Genomic DNA, 24,507 nt, shown 5'->3' on the forward strand with positions numbered 1-24,507 from the left:
CGTCAATGTACCGTGATTATTTCTAAGGGCGTAAACCAGCTGTTACGTCCAAAAGTCTTTAAAAAAAGAAAGAGTCGAGATAAAATGTTTCCACCCTTTCATGCGTTTTAGGTCCTAAAACTAATTTCAACGAGTATGTGAGGGGGTTTTATTGAAAGTATTTTCAAGTCCAAACCGTCCACTCTAAAAAAGCTAAGAACGGCCCCCTTCCCTCCATTCAGTCTTCAGCACCTCGTTAGTTCCCCTCTCCTCCCAGCCCCCGAATCGCCCCACGTTTCCTGGCACCCAGACCTGAGGTCCCCACCTAGGTAATGGACGAGACCCCTTTCCCAGCTCGAGACCCTCGGGCCCGCGCCTCCAGCCCGCTCCCGAGCCGCAGTGGCGAGTAGGTGTGTCCCGCGCAGCCCGCGAGTCAGTCCGCCAGCCGGCCCGCTAGCCTGGCAGTCGGCCGAACCCCTGCGGACCGGAAGGTCCCCTTCTCGCTGCCAAGCCGCGGGGCCCCGCTCACCTCTGCCGGGCGACAACCCCCGCCTCACCTCCACAGCGCGGACCACCTCCCTCGTGGCGGCGGGGGGGGAACCAGACTAGGCAGGAGCCAGACTAGAGAGGTCGGCGTCCGCAAACGTGGCCCTGCGTGGCTTCCGGCCCGTCGTCCCGCCCCTCAGCCAATCACAGCGCGGGAAGAGTCCGCGGGCCAGGCCCCGCCTCCTTGCCGGGCACGCGCGGCTCGCGCCTGCGGAACTGCGGATCCGCGTTGCGAGAGTGCTTGGGGCTGTTTCCTTTGAATGACCGGGAAGGGTGAGGCCCCCGCGGTGGCCCAGGGGTTGGGGCCGAGGGTCGCGGGCCCTCAGAGCACCGCGACCGGCAGATACGCAGCCCCTGACTCCAGATTCGGGTCTCAGAGGGTGGCAGGTCCCGCGTTCCTGGGAAGCCGGGCTTCCAAGTGGTCCTGGATGGGGGGTACCAGCCCCGATATGAGGCCTCTAACCAGGTGGTCCCGGCCCCAGTGAGCGCCACCCGGCTTCCCGCATCCCCCTCTCGATTCTCGAGGTTCATCTCCCAAACGTCTGATTCTGTGGAGCCTTCTCGTGCCCCACCCCCTTCCCCATCCGCCCGCCCCAGCTCGCACGAAACGTCATTTTATTTATTTACCTGTAAGACCCCCTCACTAAGCCTGGGCCCCTCGGGGCAGAGGCCAGGTGGATCCAAACCGCCCGGACTCACAGGATGCCGCCCGGGGCCAGGGTGGCTCCCGAGAAAGGCGGAAAGGCCCACCCAGGAGGGGTTCGTGGCGCTCGCTGGGGCTGAGGGAAGGCAACTGGCGTGGAGCGCGGCGGGGCCCCGGAGACCCGGGAGCCGGAGGAGGCGGAGCTCCGCCCCGCCGGCCCTGCGGGCTTCCCTCGCCGCAGCAGCCAGCTCCGCCCAAGCCCGACACCTGGGTGGGATTAGGAGGCGGGGCCCCTCGCCTTTCCCAGAATTCAGGCTTGCAGAGCGTCGCTGGTGGTGGTTGCCCAATCACCTGCAACGGAATAATTCGGAACACTTGTTGAGAGGCCGGATTCCCTGATCCAGATCGGAAGCGGGGGCTGGGGATAAAGGGACTGGGAATCTGAATTTTAACGACGTATCTTGGAGGATGTCGTGTATACTAGATTTGGGGGCCAGGAGATAAAGCAGAAGAGTGTAAGTGTCCCGGTTTGTGCCCCTAGCTCTCGACGCGTAATAGCGCTCCTGCAAAGCTGCTTGCACGGAAAGGGAGCTGCGGGAAATTCCTCTGGACACCGCCGACGTAGACAAATCCAGTGTCCCTGGGCCCTCCCGGTTTTCCTGACAGGTTGATTCCAAGTCAGCATGTCCGCTTCAATGAACGAATGCCTTCAACTTCAGCTGCTGGAGATGGAAATGCTGTTTTCTATGTTTCCTAACCAAGGAGAAGTAAAACTTGAAGATGTCAATGCCCTGACGAATATAAAGAGATATTTGGAAGGCACAAGAGAGGCACTGCCACCAAACATCGAATTTGTGATTACACTCCAGATCGAGGAGCCCAAGGTAGGTGCCCTGAGTGGTTTTAATTGTTGCCAGGTGCCCAGTTTATAATGGAAACACTTGGAACCTGAGCTTCCTGTCCAGGAAGCAAATAGAGACTATTCCAGATGCATATATGGAATATTCCAGCAAAATATGGGATGACCTGTAAGTTGTTTTCGATAAAGATCTTGAATTTTACATACATATGCACACCTTTTATACAAATATGCCTAGTGTTTGTTTTTTTATATATAAATATGCCTAGTGTTTTTATTAAACACATCTTGCAGTCTTCTACTGCCATTATTATTCTATTCACTCATCCATTTTTACCAATCTTGCTATTGTAGTATGGACTATCTTGTACATATGTTACGATTTTCACAAATCTAAATATTGTCTTTAGCAAAACTGGCTTTTAAGGAGTGAATGACTCTTTCTTTGATGGCACCATGGCACTGAAAGCAAATACAGATAGAAAATCCAAATTCTGAAAATGAATTCACCTTCACCTTCTGATCCATTATCTCCAGCAACGTTAGCATAGCCCAAGTAACAAGTGGACCAGGCATTTGAGAACCGCTGTGCTAGCCACTTCCTAGTCAGCCTCTGGGCGTCATTCCCTCAGAGGAATTCCCTGGCTCTCCAGACTGGATGCAGTCCCTCTGGTTCCACCTTTCAGTGGATCCCTGTACTTTTCTATGGCAATGCTTCTCACCTTCGCAATGAGATACTTGCTGTGTGTAATTATTTGTTTAACGTCTGTCTCCTTCACTAGGCTCTCGGCTTCTTTCCATGAAGGGCAAAACTAGTGTCTAGCTTCTTCACTTCTTTATTTCAGCATAGGGTACCTGACACATGGTAGGCGTTGGATGAATATGGGAATGAATGAATGCATACATGGAAGGAATTTATGTATGTAAAATTGTGTTTATAAAAGTGTGCAGTGTCTGGCACATAGCTGACACGTAATAGTAGCAGTAGCTATGACATTTATCAGCATCATGCAGTGGCCATGGATAAACTAGCTTATGTGATTTTACGGTACTTAAATCTATTTGATTTTCATTTTAAGGTGAAAATTGACTTGCAAGTAACCATGCCTCACAGCTACCCCTATGCAGCACTGCAGCTATTCGGACGGTCATCCGAACTTGACAGACAACAGCAGCTCCTTCTCAACAAAGGTCTCACTTCTTACCTAGGGACTTTTGATCCAGGTGAGCTGTGTGTGTGTGCAGCCATCCAGTGGTTGCAGGACAACAGTGCCTCCTACTTCCTGAACAGGAAGCTCGTGTACGAACCATCTACACAAGCAAAGCCAGTCAAGAACACATTCCTCCGAATGTGGATCTACAGTCACCATATATATCAGCAGGACCTACGAAAAAAGATTTTGGATGTCGGGAAAAGGTTAGATGTGACAGGATTTTGCATGACGGGAAAGCCGGGGATAATCTGTGTGGAAGGCTTCAAAGAGCACTGTGAGGAATTCTGGCACACAATTAGGTATCCCAACTGGAAACACATTTCCTGTAAGCACGCCGAGAGTATCGAAACAGAAGGAAACGGGGAGGACCTGCGCCTTTTCCATTCTTTTGAAGAATTACTTCTTGAGGCCCATGGTGACTATGGCTTAAGGAATGACTATCACATGAATCTGGGCCAGTTCTTAGAATTTCTCAAAAAACACAAAAGTGAGCATGTTTTCCAGATATTATTTGGTATCGAAAGCAAAAGTTCTGACTCCTAGGAAGCTATTAAGAGAGCTAAGCTTGTAATCTCGCTGTTAGTATCTCTGTTAGTAAGACCAAAATAAAAGGACCAGTGGCTGTTAAGCGTCATCTGTGGGGAAGCTAGCTCCAGCATTTTTCCCTGGAAATGAAACACGGAAGGCTTTTAACCTTGTAACAGCGCAATTGTGATGTTGCCTCTATGTTCTTGTGTTCATTGAAAGCTATTTAATGGTAAATTAATAAAAACCTGTCAGTTAAACCAGTGAACCTAATTTGATTCAAAAGGAGTCCAAAGCCCAGTTTAATGGCAGTAGTCACATTGCAGCTCCGAACTCATAAATATGAATAACATTTCTCCTTTTCGTGTTGCTAGCATGCAGGTGACACCCCACATTTTTCTAAGTCAAGTTTAAAATCAGAACAAAGAGAGAGCACGTGTTTACCATGTTTCTCACTTTAACTCCCTGTTTGGGGCTTTTTCTTTTCATAAAGCCAAATCCTAACTGCAATGGCGGTGACGCCACGCCGTGTTGTTACATCGGCTGATTGACAATACTGAGGACCATGTACCAATATTCTTAGTTGGGTTCTTCTCCAAAGAACAAGATGCGGTTTCTTGTCCACGCAGCCCCACCAGTAGTGTGCGTGGGTCTCCGTCCCTGTGCCAGTTTGCTTCGTCCTGTGGGGCAAGGAGTTTGGGAGAGGACCACTGTGGATGGCCCTGTACCATCACCTTCCTAGAGGACAAAAGTCAGACTCTACATTTTGGTCATGTCACTGCCATCTCTTCTGAAACTTTCAAGCTCCACAAGCTTCACCTGCCTTCTTCAAAATGAGAGTTTAATGATAACAGCTCCTATTTAAGTAGCCCTTGCCAAACCTTTTTATTAAAAAGCATCTACCCCTCTCCAGGAATTTCTGGGCATGTCACCTGCAGTCAGGGATGACATAAGGTCGTGAGCTGCCTCTCTGCAGCTTTCTCCGGTTTCCCACTCTCTCTTTAGCTTCTACTGCCCTCTCCCGGGGAGCACCCCACTGATGTCCTGGCCCCCTCAGAACACCAAAGCTGGGTGCTGAAATTTAGTGACATGGAGGGGATGCTTCACTCCCCATCTCATGATGAGGTTCGATGCCAAAATTCCTGCGTGTGCCGGTGGCACTTCAGAATCTTTGATGAAACAGTCCTTTCCGGTGTCTGGTTTTAGTCTGTGCCTAGGATGCAGACACATGTCCGGGCAGGGCCAGGACGTGACAAACAGCAGACCCTGCACTAAGCTGACTCTCCTAACCATGAGGCCTGGGAACAGGGTCCACTCTCTCCTTCCCTGCGCTCTTCTTAGCTCATCAGAATGAGTCTCCTTTCACGGCGCAACTCAGACCCTCAAACCAAGGCTCTTGTCGTGGGCCTGCCTTGCCTGCTTATCCACCTTGCCTGTTCATGTTTTAATCCTGGCTTTGCATGTGGCTGGGACTCAAGCTGGGGCCTCACTTTCCCTATATACAGAGGGAAGAAATAGGACTGACAGTGCCAAAGCCTCATTTCTCAATCTTTACCAGGACTGAAAACAACACAGTATAGGAGTTCCATTTCCCATATAATCTCCCCAAGGCCATAAGAAGTATAATTAGCATTCACAAGTTTTCAGGCCCTAAACAGATGTAACCCCGTTAACTTTTTTCCCTTTGAACCAACACAGGAATAGGTGCCATCCACCTAGTATGTGCCTAAGCCACTCAGAGAGGGTTTTCTATGATTAAATGAGCAAAAGTAGCCACAGAGAGAGAAGTTTAAAGAATATGGAACAAAAATTATTTACATAACTCAAATGAAGGGAATAAATTCTGGTTTATGAATCCTTTACTGCTTCTGGAGCTCTTTCTGATGATAATTTTTCAGAACCTACTTTGACAGGTCTAATAGGAGCATATGCACCAATGCTCTTTTCCTATCAGAAGCACTAATAATAGAAATGTAGGTTTCATGGAAAAAAAATATATACACGTAATGACAATTCAAAGCTCAGCTTGTATGTATAGTAGATACACTTCTGGTATTGTTTGCCTAGCCTGATAGGAGCAGGCACCTCCCCTACCTTCCCCAAACACACACACACACACACACACACACACATACACACACACACACACACACGCACTTACTCTGGTGAAATGCCCCTTCTCTGGGAGGAGAAGTGACTGGAATCAAGCTGCCCTCTAGCAGCCTCCCGGAGAGATGGCTTTGAGCTCTTGCTGCTTGAGTCCCTAATGCCACCCTCCTTTCTGGCCTACGGAATGCTCAGTTGGCCAAAACCCGCTTTGAGCTACCTAACATCCGCCCCCTCTTTTCCTTCAAAGTCAGAATCAGTCTCTATTGCTTCTAATTCAAGAACCCTGATGATGTATACATTCTATTTTTAAATGGTTATTTGGAAACGATGCTCATTATAAATGCTTGTGTCTTTCTTTTTTTTTTTTTTTTTGCGGTACGCGGGCCTCTCACTGCTGTGGCCTCTCCCGTTGCGGAGCACAGGCTCCGGACGCGCAGGCTCAGAGGCCATGGCTCACGGGCCCAGCCGCTCCGCAGCATGTGGGAGCCTCCTAGACCAGGGCACGAACCTGCGTCCCCTGCATCGGCAGGCGGACTCTCAACCACTGCGCCACCAGGGAAGCCCCCATGTCTTTCTTTTTTAACTAAATTAAATCAGTATTTTTCAAATATGTTCTCTGCTTTTCATTCCTTGTTGGTCTGTTAGGCTAAGGGCTGAGGATACTCGCATAATGGATTGAAGAGTGGGCTGGATGAGCTGATGCACCGTAACATAAGGACTTCAAAAACATCCCTATATGAAATCAGAAATATGTTGCCTGTGAGTTTCTATGTATGTCTGCTTACATGCCATCCTTCTGAGAACTTGAGAAGGCTTGGAAGGAGCCTATTGAGGTCTTCACAGAACCCTCTTGAACAGGACAATTTTCTTTCACTTGCTTTTACCTCAAGCAGCCCAGTAGTTAGTTGAAAGAATAGGTATTTTCTGGAGAGGGTATGGTTCGCTCAAAAATCCTGGTTTTATACAGAATCCTGATTTGCCTCAAAACTCTAAGCCCATTGGATCTCCCTCAAAGGGTCCACATGGTAGACCCACTTTAACTGCAACCTGGATTGGCCGGAGAAACTTTTCTTCTGAGCCCAGTTAAATCTACAAGCATTTGGATCAACCCATAAACGGGCTTGAGCATCGCACATAAAATTCAAAGAGACCCGCCAAACACTGAGGCTCCTCCTTAGTTGTAGGTGGAATAGAGCACACAATTTTTTCTTCACTATGGACAGGATATTCCAACATACACCAAAGACTAGACCACCACAAAGTTGGCTGAGGTGGCAGGATCTTGTGCTTTCCCAGGATTTATCTTCTACCCCTCAGCACGATGTATCTTACCAGGTATCCAGAGAAGTTCATGACACCTGTGCTCCAGGTCTTATGAGCCTATATCATCATCAATGTGTTAGACCAGCATGATGCCCTGTACAATGGTGAGATGATCGAAGTCTGGTATCAAGAATTATATTCTGGCACACAGAGAGTTAATGGAACATTAAGAGAAGACAATCTTTTTTTTTTTTTTTTTTTTTTTTTTGCTTTACGCGGGCCTCTCACTGTCGTGGCCTCTCCCGTTGCGGAGCACAGGCTCCGGATGCGCAGGCTCAGCGGCCATGGCTCACGGGCCCAGCCACTCCGCAGCATGTGGGATCTTCCCGGACCGGGGCACGAACCCGTGTCTCCTGCATCGGCAGGCGGACTCTCAACCACTGCGCCACCAGGGAAGACTGAGAAGACAATCTTTAATGTTGCTTATTGATAAACTGACACTACAGGTGCCCTCTCCTTACTTGAATAAAGAAAAAACAAAAAAAAGCACTGGCCAAATTAATAGCTACCTACTGATTTGCTCCAAGACAGAGAACTTGTCTGACAACAGCTACAGTTAGAATCGGCATCTGATTAATGAACCTAATGCTGTCACTCTTCGAGCTCTATCTTCCTCTTGCACATGCCAAAGATCATTTAAGTCCAGATGTGATAAAAATCATACCCTTGCTTCTTTTAAAGCTTTTGATGGCGGGACTTACCTTGGCAAATCATTTGGTACCTCTTGCCAGAATAACTCTTTTTCTATGTATCATGGATCCAATGTGGGGATGTTGCCATAGACAGTGAAGAAATTAATTCTAACTCTTCACTGGGAAGATAACTAGAGGATGGATTCATTCCTATAGCATACACTTTGTCCAGTAGATCACAATGGTTTCAGAAATTTGTATTTGTTTCAGACTGTTGCCAGATGATTTCCCAAATGCCTAGTGGTTTCCTTTCTGTAATGCATTGTTACCCTAGTAAGTGGAGCCTCAAAGGAAGATTTGGGAAACATAGTACAGAGTTCTTCACCTTAGGGATCTTTCATTTATATCTGTGCATGGCAGTTTGGTGAGGGCCTTGATACTCTGTCTTGGTGGCTCTGGGCAGGCTTTTCCACTGTTACTGTTACACATATCAAGTAGGACTTACATGGGTTGTCCGCAGTTTGGTCCTAAGCCAAACTGACATTCAGCTGATATGCACTGCTGTACCTCTATCAGTTGTATACACCAGCATCTATTTTTCTTGATCAAGACCTGTGAGTTCCTAGTTCAATTCTTCAGCATCATTTCAAGCTCTGGGGCCCTGTGACTTACTGGCCCCCACCAAAGATTTCTGTAGGCCAAACTATTCTGATTACACCGGACCTGATCCCTATTATGATAACTGTTTCCACCTTGACTCCAGTTGTTAATTACTGCAAAGTGCTGCTTTTTAAGCCTCTAGTAGCCCCAAGATTCTGATGTCTCTATTGAAATAAGAAGCCCATTTTAACTACAGCATTTCCCAGCTCATAGAGAAGAGTCATTAAAATGCTTTTCATGTCCTCCACAAAATATTAGCAAACCAAATTCAATAATACATTAAAAGGATCATACACCATGATCAAGTGGGATTTATTCCAGGGATGCAAGGATGGTTCAACTTCAGAAAATCAATCAATGTGATACACCCATATTACCAAATGAAGGATAAAAATCATATCACTTCAATAGATGTAGAAAAATCATTTGACAAAATTCAATATCCATTTATAATAAAAACTCTCAACAAAGAGGGTATCAAGGAAACATACCTCAACTTAACAAAGGCATATATGACAAGCCCACAGCTAACATTATACTTAATGGGGAAAACCTGAAACCTTTTCCTCTAAGATCAGCAACAAGGATGCCCACTCTTGTTATTTTTGTTAACAAAGTATTGGAAGTCCTAGCCAGAGCAATTAGGCAAGAAAAAGAAATAAAAAGGATCCAAACTGGAAAGTAAGAAGTAAAACTGTCTCTATTTACAGATGACATGATATTATATACAGAAAACCCTAAAGACTCCACAAAAAAATCTGTTAGAACAAATTCAGTAAAGTTGCAGGGTACAAAATCAATATACAAATTCTGTTGTATTTCTATACACTAATTAATAATGAACTATCAGAAAGAGAAATCAAGAAAAATAATCCCATTTGCAATTGTATCAAAAAGAACAAAATACCTAAGAATAAATTTAACCAAAGAGGTGAAAGAACTGTACACTGAAAACTATCAATATAAGACACTGATGAAAGAAACAGAAGACACAAATAAATGGAAAGACATTATATGCTCCTGTATTAGAAAAATTAACATTGTTAAAATGTCCATACCACTCAAAGCAATCTACAGATTCAGTGCAATCCCTATCAAAATTACAAGGGCATTTTTCATAGATATAGAACAAACAACCCTAAAATTTGTACAGCACAACAAAAGACCCTGAATAACCAAAGCAATCTTAAGAACAAAGCTGAAGGCATCACACTTCCAGATTTCAAACTATACTACAAAGCTACAGTAATCAAAGCAGTATGGTATTGGAATAAAACCAGACACATAAATCAATGGAACAGAACAAGAGAGCCCAGAAATAAATCCACACATATATATCGTTTAATTTATGACAAAGGAGCCAAGAATATACAGTGGCAAAAGGACAGTTTCCTCAATAAATGGTGTTAGGAAAACTGGACAGTCGCATGCACAAGAAGAAACTAGACCACTATCTTACACCATACACAAAACTGAACTTAAAATGGATTAAAGATTTGAATGAAAGACCTGAAACCATGAAACTAGAAGAAAACAGGTGGTACGCTCTTTGACATCAATTCTGGTGATGATTTTTTGGGTTTAACACCAAAAGTAGAGGCAACAAAAGTAAAAATTAAAAAGTGGGACTACATCAAACTAAAAAGCTCCTGCACAGCAAAGAAAACCGTCAACAAATGAAAAGGCAACCTATTGAATGGAAGAAAATATTTTCAAATCACATATCTGATAAGGGGCTAATTAATATCCAAAATATATAAAGAACTCATCAATTCATTAGCAAAAAAAAATCTGATTACACATTTTTCCAAAGAAGACATACAGATGGCTAATACGTACATGAAAAGACGCTCAACATCACTAATCACCAGGGAGATGTAAACCAAAACCATGAGATAACACGTTAGAATGTCTATAATCAAAAATACAAGAAATAACAAATGTTGGTGAGGATGTGGAGAAAAGGGAACTTTGTGCACTGCTAGTGGGAATGCAAACTGGTGCAACCACTATGGAAACAGTATAGAGGTTCCTAAAATATTAAAAATAGAACCACCAAATGATCCAGCAATCCCACTTCTGGGTATTTGAAGAAAATAAAAATCAATTTGAAAAGATATATACAGCCCTACTGCAGCAATATGTACTATACCCAAGACATGTAAACAACGTTAAGCGTCCACTGGCAGATGAGTGGATAAACACACACACACACACACACACACACACACACACAAGCTATAAAAGAGAATAAAATCTTACCATTTCCAACAACATGGATGGACCTCAGGGGCATTATGCTAAGTGAAATAAGTCAGATAGAGAAATATAAATACCATATGATTTCACTTATATATGGAATCTAAAACAAAACAAAACAAAACACAAACAAGCTCATAGATACAGAGAATAGACTGGTCGTTGCCAGAGGTGGGGGATGGAGGGGTGGACAAAATGGATGAAGGGGGTCAAAAGGTATGAATTTTCAGTTATAAAATAAGTCATGGGAATATAATGTACAGCATAGTGACTATAGTTAATAACACTGTATTGCATATTTGAAAGATGCTAAGAGAGTAAATCTTAATAGATCTTATCACAAGAAAAAAAACTTGTAACTAGGTATGGTGATTTACTGTGGTGATCATTTTGCAGTATATACAAACATTATTACCTTGTACACCTGAAACTAATATAATGTTATATGTTAATTACATCTCAATTTAAAAAATGCTTTTCATTGATGCTACTAATCCCTTCACCAATCTATTTCTCAAGGTCTTAGTGAAAGGAGGTTCAGCTATAGGTCCTCTTGGGAGACTTAGGAGATCATTAGGATTAGGATGGTCAGATTGCACATGACAAAATGACTCCCATATTCCCAACTCTGTAAATCTTTGAATACCTTTATATTATCTCAAGGAACGTTTGCGTTCTCAATTTCATTTAATGTGTGTCATTATCAAGTCTACATTTCAGTCAACTAACTGAACCAACAAGCAGAATCATTTTCAGCTGCTCAAGGCAGCACATTAGATGCAGGACCTGTGGCAAGTGCACCCCCAACAGTCAAGTCTGCCCAGTCCCAAATTACACTTTTCCATCCTCAGTACATTTTCAGAATTCCATGTGTTTTCCTCAGATGTTGCCAATGTAAATGAGCAAAGTCTAGACTTCTTTTGGTGGGAGTCCTCTCCTCCTGGGTTTGCCCTCTTAATTGTATCCACCACAGCTCCTCTCCATGCTGGTCTCTGATATGATGCCTACAGAGATCATGAGATGTCATCTGGGAGGAGATGGAGTGAGGTCATTACCGGATCTTCACCTAAGGCAGTAACAGCCTCTTTAGGCAGGAAGAGCAAGGAAGGACTTGCCAACTGTGCTGGTTTGCCTGGGGATGTGGGGTTTCCTGGGACACAGGACTGTCAGAACTCAAGACTACTTTAGGGTACCACAAGTCCTCCAAATCTCCCTACCCATAGATCCCCATTCCAAATCAACATCCTCCTGTTTCCTGGTCAATACTCTTCACTTTCACATGAGAGTCCTGGTGAGGCTGTGAATAAAACTCCTGTTAAAATCTGGCAACCAGCAGGATGAAGTATGACCTTGGGTTTCTGTTATTTCAGCCTTATAGAGAGTAAGGGAGAAGAGACTCTTTTAGCAAAAATAGAGGCATTTTTTCTAGTGTTTATATGGTGCCTTGAGCTGAGAATGTAAGCCTCTGAACCTAAACTATCTCTTTATGAATCCATCTCCATAGAAGCAACCAACCTATTCCACAGTCCTGGATTTCCTCACTTTATACTGTTATATGGCAGCACCCACTTATCAGCCAAAACCTTCCTATCCTTAGAGAATGCAACACGTCCAGTTTTTACTTCATGTTTGTATTTTGGGGGGTCCCAAAGATATTTTGCTACATTAATTTTTATTAATTTTACATTTCTACCATTCGTACCTAGGTCTTTAATCCATCTAAACTCTTCCTTTTTTTTTTTTTTTTTTTTTTTTGCGGTACGCAGGCCTCTCACTGCTGTGGCCTCTCCCGTTGCGGAGCACAGGCTCCAGACACGCAGGCCCAGTGGCCATGGCTCACGGGCCCAGCTGCTCCACGGCATGTGGGATCTTCCCGGACCGGGGCACGAACCCGTGTCCCCTGAATTGGCAGGCGGACTCTCAACAACTGCGCCACCAGGGAAGCCCTAAACTCTTCCTTTTTATATAGGGTGAGGTTGTAGGTCCATGAGGTAGGTAGATGTCCCAATCCTGTTACTAAACACTCTATTTTTTATGTGTTGAATTTTGTGCTAACTCTGTAATATATTCAGGGGGTCTGTCTGTGAGCTGTTCTATATGTTCTCATGACTTTGATGTATATGCAAATATCTTTGATGTAAATGTGAAAAAGCTGGAGGCTTAGTATGAACAAAATGATGTAAAAATATCTCAATACTTTTTATAATATTCTGGATATGTTGGTTTAAATAAAATATATTAACATGAATTCCACCTGTTTCTTCTTTTTATGAGGCCACAGGACAGGAATTACTCATGTGACTCACTTTGTTTTTTTCTATTCGACTGTGCTGTTCTAACTGTACTCTAGTGAATAGAGAACAGACTATGGAGAAAGGTAAACATGGATTTAGAGCCCTCCTCCTTAACTTATGAGCTCTGTGGACTTGGCACATTACTTAAACTATCTACTTCCTAAGGGAATTGTGGGGACTACATTAAATAGGATAAGGTATATAGACTACCTGGTACCTGGTTAAGTAATCATCAAATGTTTATTTCATTACCTTTCTCTGAGGACAAGGACAACATTCATAACAGTATACAGCAAATATGACTACACATATATTAAATGAATGAATTTCATAGTGAAATTAGCTACTGAAATATTTTTAAAATTCCAAGTTCCCTATCATATGACTGCCAAGACCCAGCATTGTCATTTTTAAGTGTAACAATATTTTAAGAAAAAAAGACAACTATTTTATAATTTTATTCATTCACTGTTTCTAATGCTTTAATAAATCTTTGCATAAGTAAATACATTTAGTTAGAACTACAAGACAACATGGAAACTAGACGAGAAATAGGCATTCCGGATCTTTTCAAAATAATTATATTGAGGAAACTCTTGACTAAACGTTACTTTCAGAAATACCCCTACCCCTTCTACTGACACCTAAAACAACTTGTGTAACCTTCAACTTTTAATGAAATCATGTACTACTATAGTTTACCTTGAACATCTTCTTACACTCTTTAAAAGCATTACTTCAAAAACAAAAAAGTCTCCATATATGAATTCTATAAATAAATAGTAAATGTTACTGAACCTGAGCTTAAGAATTTACAGTTGTTTCCATTGGTTCAATTACTAACTTCAAAAGTAAAACCTGAAATTAACATTCATTTCTGGGCTGTAACTACTGATCATAATTAGAATATTTTTAATATCTGATGTAAAGATAATTTCTGATATTGGGGAAGTGGTTACAAAACTTTCTTCAAACCCAGAGGAAAGTGAGTTTGCTGTAACACAATGAGCTCTTAATTACCTGAGCTAATCAAGGGGACTTTAGGTCAGGTCACTCAGTTGGGAACCCAGCTTGCCTTGACTCTGGGGATGTTTGTCTGTGTTTGTCTGAAGACGTCAACTCCACAGGCAGCCCTTTCTCAAGGAGCTCACCCACTCTTCTCAGCTCTGCCCACTTCTCAGGCTGTGCTCAGCTGAAGGCACCAACCTCAGGATAGGGCCGTGGTCCACAAAGGCCCAGCAGCAATGGTGTGGAGCTGACCACTTGGTCAGGGGGAAAGAAAGGTGCTTTTATGAAGGGATTTCTGACTGAGGACCAAGGTGATAAGGAGATGGAACAATGTCGAAAGAACATTAAAATCTAAGGCTGCACAAGGCATTGTAAACAGCAGTGGTCTTTCTTAGAAATGTTAGAATTCAGCTGCACAAAAAGAACAGATATAATCTAGGATTGGAATAAAAATACCTGAGGAGTTGTTTTTCTCTAGGCAACAGAGTAAGTGTTGTTTCTGCTTTTAGCACAAGTTTGTCTATGCCTAAATTCATTTTGATCTTTTTCTTTACAAAGTAGATTTTTAATAAAATGAACAACAAAAGAATTATGGGTTTTAATACTGATACCAATTTATTACTAATTTTAGTCTTCCCCTTAGCTCCCTATATAAAAATGATGGGTTTCTCAGTAGTAGTTACAACAGCTTTTAAACAGAACTTGGGCAAAATAATTAAGATAGACACCATAAATAACCATAAAGTAAATGAAGCAAAATTGTCTAGTGAGATGTTTACTGTAAAGTATACTAATATTCTTCCATAAATTTTTAGATTGTTAAAGTAAAATTATCTTACTCTAGTGTATTATGAGTCATTATAAAAGATTCCAATCTTTGAAAATTATGAAAGACTTCAAGATCTCATTAATGGAGTTAGAAATATCAGCTCTTAAGCTACTAGTCAAGTTTGGTCTGTATTTTCTGGGCCTCTTCAGGCCAAGAATAACAATCGGGTAGAATCTGCTCATAATCAGTGCTATACATCTGAGAGTAGACAAATGCTTCCTTGTTTTGGGGTTCAGGATAAACTGTGGCTGTCTTTTCTTGGTATGCATCTTTCACAATCTAGAAATAAGAAAAGAATATTAATTATTTTAATGGATAGAGATGATGGTGAACACAAGTCAGAAATTTTTTATCTGTTTCAGCAACAGATGAATGGATAAAGAAGGTATGGTACATATATATATATATATATAATGGAATACTACTCAGCCATAAAAAAGAACAAAATAATGCCATTTTCAGCAACGTGGATGGACCTAGAGATGATCATACTAAGTGAAGTAAGTCAGAAAGAGAAAGACAAATACCATATGATATCACTTATATGTGGAATCTAAAATATGACACAAATGAACTTATCTACAAAACAGAAACAGAATCACAGACATAGAGAACAGACTTGTGGTTGCCAAGGGGGAATGAGGGGCCAGGGAGAGATGGATTGGGATTAGCAGATGCAAACTATTATATATAGAATGGATAAACAACAAGGTCATAATGTATAGCACAAGAATGTGTATGTATGTATGTATGTGTGTATATATATATATATATATATATATATATGTTTAACTGAATCACTTTGCTATACAGCAGAAATTAACACTGTAAATCAACTATACCTCAATTTAAAAAAAAGAATTTTTTATGTATCAAAAAATTAAGTTCTAATTTATATCTTGTCTGTTTCCAAAAAATTAAGTGTATTATAATAGAACACATAATCACAAAGAAGATATAAAGTGAAAATGCAATTATAAATCATGTAACAAGAGTAGACTATGGTATCAGCAAGAAAGGAAAGTGTGAATAGTACAGATTTACTCATGGGTGATACTATCAGAATTTCTCAGATAAGTCGGTCTTAACAGCCTTGAAATGACTTGACTGATAATTAACTGAACTAAATACCTGAAAATCCCTGCTAAATTTGAACTCAGATACCCTGCAGTTTCAGCAATCCCGATTCTGACCACGGCCTCCTACGGAACCTCTTTCTCTATCCCAGGGTCTCCTGATTCTAATCAGCGGGGCTCTGGAGCCAGTCTCCGTGCTCTGTACCTTGCTGGTATCACAGAACCTTGTCTCCACGTCTTTGTGGGGAACCCTCAGTGCTGGTTTTCTCCTTTCAGAGCTGTCTCCTGCCATGTCATTCTTTTCCTAACCTTACTTGGGCCCATGTGGTTGCACATTATGCTTTTACCCTTTAAAAATCAAAAACGAAAAAAACTTTGTCTCAAGTCAATTTCCCCGAAGTCAATTTCAAACCTTCCCCTCCTCACGTCTCCATTTGACTCTCATCACTCTGCTGAGAAAATTCCAACTGATCAAAGAGAATGATCTCAACTTCTCTTTTCCTCAACTCAAACTGTCTCTTCCGTATCTTCAAACATTCTCTTCCTCTACTTTTTTTGAGAAGAATGGATTCTCCCTGTTGTCAAAATTCATCACTCCATATGTGCTCTTTAATTCACTCCAGTCTTTAAGAAAGCAATCATTAAGGGGCTACTTGTATGACAGACTTACGTGAATAAGCGTGATCTTGAAGAGTATCAGAATGATTAAGTATCTCTTCTCAATGTAAACTTATGCACTTATGAAAAAATTAAAGTTATAAAGACTGTGCTGTATTATGGAAAAATGTTTATGAAAAAAGCATGATCAAAAGTATGTGAATACACCCTTACACGTTATTACAACAGTGTTAGAAAAGAAAGCAAACAAATGAAAACAGACTGCAAGCAAACACACACGCCAAAATGATGACAATGCTTGTTTTAGAAAAGTTGAATATCAGGTATTTTGCTCTTTTCTATTTTTCAGAGTGCCTATGATGTGGTATTACTATGTTTTTAACAGATATTCTTGAGTTACAATTCACTGACCACAAAATTCAACAGTTTTAACATATAATCCAATTATTTCTATAAACTCAGAGTTGGGCGACTGTTACCACATCCAGTTTCAGAACATTTCCATCACCCCCAAAAGTTCTCCTGTGCCTCTTTTGCAACGGCTGTATCACTTTTTTATAATAAAATGTTCTGTTTCATTCCTGACACAGACTCTGTGGAAATCCATTCCTCTTTCTGCTCCCAGGACACACTGTACTAACGATGCACTCTCTCAGTGAAATCTTCACTCTCTCCTCGTCAACGCCAGACTCTCTGGAAGACGAGAGCTTCACCTGCTACCACGTGTAGATGATCCACCACCTTTACATGCAGCCTCTCTTTAAGTTTCAGTCATCACCATCTACTTGTTAGAATTGTACATTTGAACGTATTGGACTGGCCAAAAAGTTCGTTTGGGTTTTTCTGTAAGATGTTACCAAAAACCACAACGAACCTTTTGGCCAACCCGCTGCCATGGATACCACAAACCTGCAGTCTACTTATATCACCTTCCTTCCTGAAGCTGATTCTCTGTCCAGGTTTCCCAATTTCTGTTTATCCACTCAGCATTCGTTCCTCTTTCTAGGTGTAATATTTGAGTTTTTCATACTCTCCTGCTGTCCCTCATCTTCTTACTCACCCCTCTGATCATATGTTACTCCTCTTCATTGAACCCTTCAAAATGAACTTAAAGTGATAATGTGATGTTCAGTGTATTAATAATTCAAACTAGTTTAAAACTAGTAGATACAAATTAGGAGAAAACATAAGCATACTCTTTCCTAAATAGATAACCAAGCAGATTATCTGAAGTTTTTTTTTGAAGGATTACTTGGTTTTTGAAGCATCTACCCTGAATCAACAAAATAAATCATGACATATGAAATCTAAATGGTGCTGTTCTGATAAACTTGCCAATCTCTTTAGTTTTCAGCCAGGAGCAAATCTGCCTCCAAGGGGACAGTTGGCGATGTCTGGAGACATTTTCGGTTGTCACACCTGTTGCAGAGCCTACTGGCATCTGGTGAATAAGGGCCAAGGATGCTGCTAAACATCCGACAATGCCCAAGACAGCCCCCGTGACAGAGTTACCCAGACACATGTGCGTGGCGTTGAGGTTGAGAAACCCTAGTTTCAACGTATGACGACTATGGTGGGCTGAAATACGTCACCTGAAAATGTTGAAGCCTTAACCTCTAGTACCTCAGAATGGGGCTGTATTTGGAGACAGGACCTCTAAACAGATAATTAAGTTAAAATGATGCTATTCCGGTGGGCTCTAACCCAAGTTGACTGGTGTTCTTATAAGAACGGAAAATTGGACACACAAAGAGACCCCAGGGATGTGCAAACACAGCGGAAAGGCCACGTGAGGACCCAGCAAGGAGGTGGTCATCGACAAGCCAGGGAGAGGCCTCCAAAGAAACCAGACCTGCCAACCCCTTCGTCTTAGATCTCTAGCCTCCGTGAGAAAATTAATTTCTGTTACCTAAGTCACCCAGTTTGTGGCACTTTGTTACGGCAGCCCTAGTAAATGAATACAGCTAGCCTGCAAAAGGAGTCAGTTTCTCTCTCGTCTTAGTTGTAGAAAATGTAGGTTCTTCTTGGCTAGTTCCCTGAAGAGCTCACCGGCCACGCCAGCCAGCTTTGAGTTCTTTGTTCTCACTGTTTCGCTTTCTGCCCAGTAATAATCAACTGTGATTTTCAAGGTGCCACACATCCACAGCGACGTGGATAAGGCAGGTGGTTCAAGGTCTGTCACTCTACCACATGTGCAATACTGTGGTGACTATTTCAGTGTCATATAGAAGATACCGACCAAAAAAAAGGCCAAGTGGAGGAAGCTTAGCTGAAATGAAACCCTGCTGAATTATCTGAATTATGGGAGAGAAAAAGGATGGGGAAATTAATGATTCAACCCATCTCTAAGGATCAAACATAGTTCCTAAGCTCTGCCGAAGCACCAGGCCTCATTTCTCTGACTTCTGACATAATAAGTTGATAAGATATTTCAAGGAAGTGGATTTTTAATACCTAAACATGCACATTCAGCCATAGGTGTAAGGGAAAATAATGAGGCTTCAAAACAAGAGTGGTTTTACCTTTTCTGCAATTTTCAGAGAAACATCTCTAATGGTGTCCAAAGGAGGATAAAGCCGGCCCTCTTCCAAGTGTTTATCTGATACTTGCTGAGCTATAACCTTAAAAAAAAAAAAAGACAAAAAAAGACTTCATACCATAGAATGTGATAGTTGTGAGGATAATGGTGAATGGTCGCGGATAAAAGCAGATCCCATTAACGCCATCATCCAGTTGCATCTCTCCCTTTCTCAATGGAAAAACTGAGCTCAGAGAGGCTTGGTGACTGGTGGGGGAAGACAAATAGCGAAAAAGATGGGGATGAGCGTCTGGGTTTCCTCTTAACCCAGTTCCTTTTCTACTGTACAATGAAACGCTGGCAGCTTTCTTGTTTGATGCAGTAGAGGGACAGGGGGAAGAAGGGTAAGAAAGGCAGAGAAGGATGAGAAAAGTGATGGAAAAATGACCCTGAAAACAGAGGAGGAGAGGCTGGTCAGGCCTTGATCCCAGCTCACATACTCTCGCACAGGAGGTAGAGCAGGAGGCTGAGAGAGCTATTTCCGACTCACACGGCAAAGCGGGATACAGATTCTGGATCATCCAAATCACCTAACTAGCCTCAGCCTTTGCTGTCCCCAAACCATCCCCTATTTCTAAAGGAAACAGTGTAGACATGAAAATGGGCTACAAGGGTAGATCTTGTGTTAAATATTCTTATCACATACACATTCATAATAATAATAAAGAGGGTGGGAAAAAACTTCTGGAGGTGATAGATTTGTGGATGGCATGGATTGTGGTGATGGTTTCAAAGGTGTATACTTACTCATCTCTAAATTCAGCAAGTTGTAAGATATATGGCTTTTTGTTATGTCAATCACACCTCAATAAAGTAGCTTAAAAACATGAGGCAAATTGACATTATGTGCTTCCTGATGTGATTCACTGAGAAGGATTCAATTATTAGGCAAACCTAAACCAAAGCCTATAACCATACAACTTAAATCATGAGGAACATTGTAAAAAACAACTGGCCTGTACTCGTCAAAATGTCACTGCCATAAAAAGAAACAAAAAGGCTGAAATGCTCCTGCAGATGAAAAGAGTAGTCTAGAGGCTATAAAGGTCTTTTTTATGGATAACTGGCAAATTTGAATTTGGATTATATGTTAGATAATAGTATTATATCAAACTGGGTTTTCAGTTATCCAGTGACTTATATGAATCAGTTTCCTCCAGGCGCTGCTGTCAGTGGGGATCTCTCTAGGGCCCTCTGGGCAGACAAGCAGAAAGGGTGGGGCGAGGAGAATGAGAGAACACAGAGCAGGCGACTTAGGAGGAGGGTGTCAGGGTAGGAGGCCCAGGTTTGCCTCCCAGATGTGAACCGGAGGGAGGAGACTGTTCCAGGCTGCTGTACAGACCACACAGGGCCAGCAGGGCTGTCCCCAGGGAGCACCAGAGGTCCAAGAGACCGTCCAGAGGACCGAGAGATCCAAAAATCTCTTTGTGATATAAAAATGTGCAGGAATAGTCTTTGAGATTGGTGCCAATGACATTGCTAGTTCCATAAGAGACCCAATTAGTACTTTGACAATAATCCTAACAGCTACTAGATCTGGGGTGGGCAAACAAAACATCCACCTAGATCTCCTACATGCTACTTTTGTTAACTACAAAATATAATCTAGACAAGAACGTTCTTCTTTTTGCCCCTCTAGAGGTGTGTCTGTGGTACTGTATTTATTCTCACTGATAAATAGCTCTGTTTAATTCAATAAGTATTTACTAAGTTTCTGCTACGTGCTTTAGTATTGCCTTAGTGTTACTGGTGTTTTGAAAGAAGTATATGGGAGACCTTCTGTCTTTAGAGAAGATAACATACAATTTAAATATAAGGCAAGACTTGACTGTTTAACACGTGAAACTCTCGAGAGCATAACACAACTAGGAATCAAACGAAGTGTTTGCTAAAGACAGCCATGGCTAAGGAGAAAGATCAAAATGAGTCAGAGAGGCCACAGAAGGACCCAAGGATGAGGTGGGACTTAAGCCGTGGCCTGAAGATCGGCTGAGACAGGTGGAGAATGAGTCTCAGAGTTTTCCAGGCAGGATGATACATGGGGCAGTTACATGGGTGTGCACATGCCTGGTGTGTTTAAAGGCTTTGGGTTGAGGGAGGATAAGAAGAACATCAGGCTTCTAAGCTTCGGTGCCTGCTCAGCAAGGGGACGTCACGAACAGAAATGCAGATATTGAGGGCGAGGGGAGGTAAGGAGTGGTTTTCCACATCTGTATTTAAGGAAATAGCAGGGCATTTTGGTGGAAATACCCATCAGGTCACTGGAGATGTGGTGAAAGATAAGAAGAGGGATATACAGACTTGGCCCCTTTTAGAATGACGCTGATGGAAGTAAGAGAATGCGTGAGATCTGTGAAAGTGGACTTTAAAAGGAAAGAGAAAAGTGAGGACAAAAAACTGAACACTAAGGGGCCTCCCTGGTGGCGCAGTGGTTGAGAGTCCGCCTGCCGATGCAGGGGATGCGGGTTCGTGCCCCGGTCCGGGAAGATCCCACATGCCGCGGAGCGGCTGGGCCCGTGAGCCATGGCCGCTGGGCCTGCGCGTCCGGAGCCTGTGCTCCGCAACGGGAGAGGCCACAGCGGTGAGAGGCCCGCGTACCGCAAAAAAAAAAAAAAAACCAAAAAAAACTGAACACTAGGAAGAAGATCGGTCGAAAGGAACTTGAGGGACTTCCCTGGCAGTCCAGTGGTTAAGACTTTGCCTTCCAATGCAGGGGTACGGGTTCGATCCCTGGTCAGGGGGCTGGGATCCCACATGCCTTGCGGCCAGAGGCCCACGACATAGAACAGAAGCACTGTTGTGACAGGTTCAATAAAGACTTTAAAAAAATGGTCCACATCAAAAAAATCTGAAAAAAAGGGGCAGGGGGACTTGAAAGGATGACAAAGAAAACAATGAGGTGGCATGAAAAACAGGAATATCATGTTGAAGCCTAAGAGGAGAATGGTGGAAAGGCTGAGATTCAGCCGGAGAGATAGCTGGCTACGATAAGAATAACACCAGTAACCTCACCACATCTTACTGTTTTCCTTCAGAGGTGTTTGAGAGTAATTATTACTTTCCTTGGGTAGATTTACTGGAAAGACTTTTTTTTTTTTTTTTTTTCATGAAATTTGTCACTAGAGGGTGCTGGATTTATTTAGGAAAGAAAACACCGGCTACCACGCGTAAAAAGAGCATCTTCTTCTTCTGATGTGTCTGCTATAAAAGACGACTACATTTCCCTTAATGTAAGAACAACTTTGAAAAGCCCTCCTAAGTAATTAGACATCTACTTGGTTTTACAAGATTTCCTTGGTCAAAGAAGCTCTAAGGCACCATGCTTTTAATGCAGTGAAGAAAAAGAAAGGAGCATTAGAGCTGGCCGACCTCTGTTCTCACAGAATGATGCCAAGGCGCAAAACCCCGGGTTTAGGCTACTTGAGATCACACCAATAACATAAAAATCTTTCACAACGCAAAGAAGAGTCTGTTTGCGTGATGAAAGTATGTGAACATTAATCAGGTTTTACTTGGTTGGGTTTAGTTAGCGTGTTGTACAGTGGTTTCATTTCGAGAGAAGAAATTCACTCAAATTCCTCTTTCATGAATTGCATCCTCCTCAGACGTATCAACCAGGTGAACATTCCGATTACCCAAAGCTCATGATTTTACAAATATCGGTCCAACCACTGTATCATTCCCCTGAGGTTTGTGAGGCACGGGGAACTGATGGGAGCCTTAGGTTCAGGGTACCTCTTGTGCCTTTGTGTCTGACCTAAGAGTTTTGTGTCTTTTGCCAGCATCTATGAATCTGTGGCAGGCTGACTTGTTAGCCTGCAAGCAAGGTGAAATTTCAGACCCTTCACAGTTCTAGACAGTAGCCTAACAGAGCATCCCTACCGGCTCTGCTCTGTGCTGTTCTGTGAATCCTTCCTGAAGGCCCACAGAAGAGCCCACTTCCGTCCTTTTAGTGACTTTACAAACACCGAATTCTCTGTTTTAATTTCTTCTCTGCTTGAAATACTAGAGTGGTTCCTGTATTCTACACTGCACCCTGAATAATAAACACTTCACCACACCATATCAGACTGTCATATTTTTTCCCATAATGCTTATATTAGTACAGTAATACAAAGATTATTAGATAGATATGTAGATAGATAGATACTGGAGGTATGTTCTTTTTTTTAAAACTTTTTATTCTATATTGGAGTACAGTTGATTAACAATGTTGTGTTAGTTTCAGGTGTACAAAAAAGTGATTCAGCTATGCATATACATGTATCTATTCTTTTTCAAATTCTTTTCCCAGTTAGGTTGTTACAGAATATTGAGCGGAGTTTCCTGTGCTATACAGTAGGACCTTGTTGGTTATCCATTTTAAATATAGCAGTGTGTACATGTCAATCCCAAACTCCCTAACTATCCCTCCCCCTACCCTTCCCCCCAGTAACCATAAGTTCGTTCTCTAACAGACTGTCATCTTAAATCTTCAAAATGCCATCATCGGGAATTCCCTGGCAGTCCAGTGGTTAGGATTCGGTGTTTTCACTGCTGGGGCCCAGGTTCAACCCGTGGTTGGGGAACTAAGATCCCGCAAGCCACGCAGCATGAACCACCCCCCCCAAAAAAAGCCATCATCTAGGTAGGTTCTCCATGGAGAAATATTTACCACTTCTCCATAATTTGGAAACAAAATTTTTATTGTCTCATTACTGTCACAGAACATAATCAAAAGTGTGAAGATTTTTAAAAAAAAGAAAAAAGGTTTGTTTTCTTGTACCCGGTTGATGGGAATGTAAATTGGTGCAGCCACTGTGGAAAACAGTATGGAGGTCCCTCAAAAAATGAAAAGTAGAACTACCATATGACCCAGCAATTCCACTCCTGGGTATATATCCAGACAAAACTATAATTTGAAAAGATACTTGCACCCCTATGTTCATAGCAGCATCATTTACAATTGCCAAGATATGGAAGCAAGCTAAGTGTCCATTAACAAGTGAATGGATAAATAAGATGTGCTATATATGTACAATGAAATACTACTCAGCCATAAAAAAGAATGAAATTTTGCCATTTGCAGCAACATGGATGGACTTGGAGGACATTATGCTAAGTGAAATAAGTCAGACAGAGAAAGACAAATACTGTCTGATGTCACTTATATGTGGAATCTAAAAAATACAACAAACTAGTCAATATGACAAAGAAGAAGCAGACTCACAGATGTAGAGAACAAACTAGTGGTTACCAGTGGGGAGAGGAAAGGGGGGAGGGGCAATATAGGGGTAGGGGAGTAAAAGGTACAAACTTTTAGGTATAAAATAAGCTACAAGGACATATTGTACAGCACAGGGAATACAGCCAATA

General features: G+C 42.3%; 3 protein-coding genes across 6 annotated transcripts in view; 1 reads left to right on the forward strand and 2 right to left on the reverse strand.

The window, feature by feature from the left end:
- PGM3 (phosphoglucomutase 3) overlaps window positions 1-1,271 on the reverse strand; it is a 32,545-nt gene extending 31,274 nt beyond the window's left edge. Inside the window, exon 1 of one of the 3 annotated variants that reach the window (XM_082633292.1) lies at window positions 1,153-1,271. The gene's annotated coding sequence lies outside the window, so the exon portion shown is untranslated. Of the gene's footprint in view, window positions 1-508; window positions 650-1,152 lie in introns of those variants that run through there. The other 2 variants (XM_082633290.1, XM_082633291.1) reach the window with 2 other exon arrangements.
- RWDD2A (RWD domain containing 2A) lies at window positions 750-4,026 on the forward strand. Of its 2 annotated transcripts, none has more exons than XM_082633299.1 (3): window positions 750-798; window positions 1,835-2,052; window positions 3,107-4,026. In XM_082633299.1, the coding sequence occupies exons 2-3, from the start codon at window positions 1,852-1,854 to the stop codon at window positions 3,782-3,784; spliced, it is 879 nt and encodes a 292-aa protein (XP_082489425.1). In that variant the 5' UTR covers window positions 750-798; window positions 1,835-1,851; the 3' UTR covers window positions 3,785-4,026. The 2 variants fall into 2 exon arrangements, with proteins under 2 accessions (XP_082489425.1, XP_082489424.1); XM_082633298.1 differs by lacking the exon at window positions 750-798 and adding an exon at window positions 1,411-1,683.
- A 9,460-nt stretch (window positions 4,027-13,486) lies between these two features.
- ME1 (malic enzyme 1) overlaps window positions 13,487-24,507 on the reverse strand; it is a 194,015-nt gene continuing 182,994 nt past the window's right edge. The window contains exons 13-14 of the mRNA XM_082633355.1: window positions 19,097-19,195; window positions 13,487-15,159 (exon numbers count right to left, since the gene is read on the reverse strand). Coding sequence (XP_082489481.1) covers window positions 14,992-15,159; window positions 19,097-19,195 — 267 coding nt within the window. The 3' untranslated portion in view covers window positions 13,487-14,991. The remainder of the gene's footprint in view (window positions 15,160-19,096; window positions 19,196-24,507) is intronic.

Source organism: Mesoplodon mirus (assembly GCF_964341445.2).
Source record: "Mesoplodon mirus genome assembly, chromosome: 10".
Lineage (NCBI taxonomy): Eukaryota > Metazoa > Chordata > Mammalia > Artiodactyla > Ziphiidae > Mesoplodon > Mesoplodon mirus.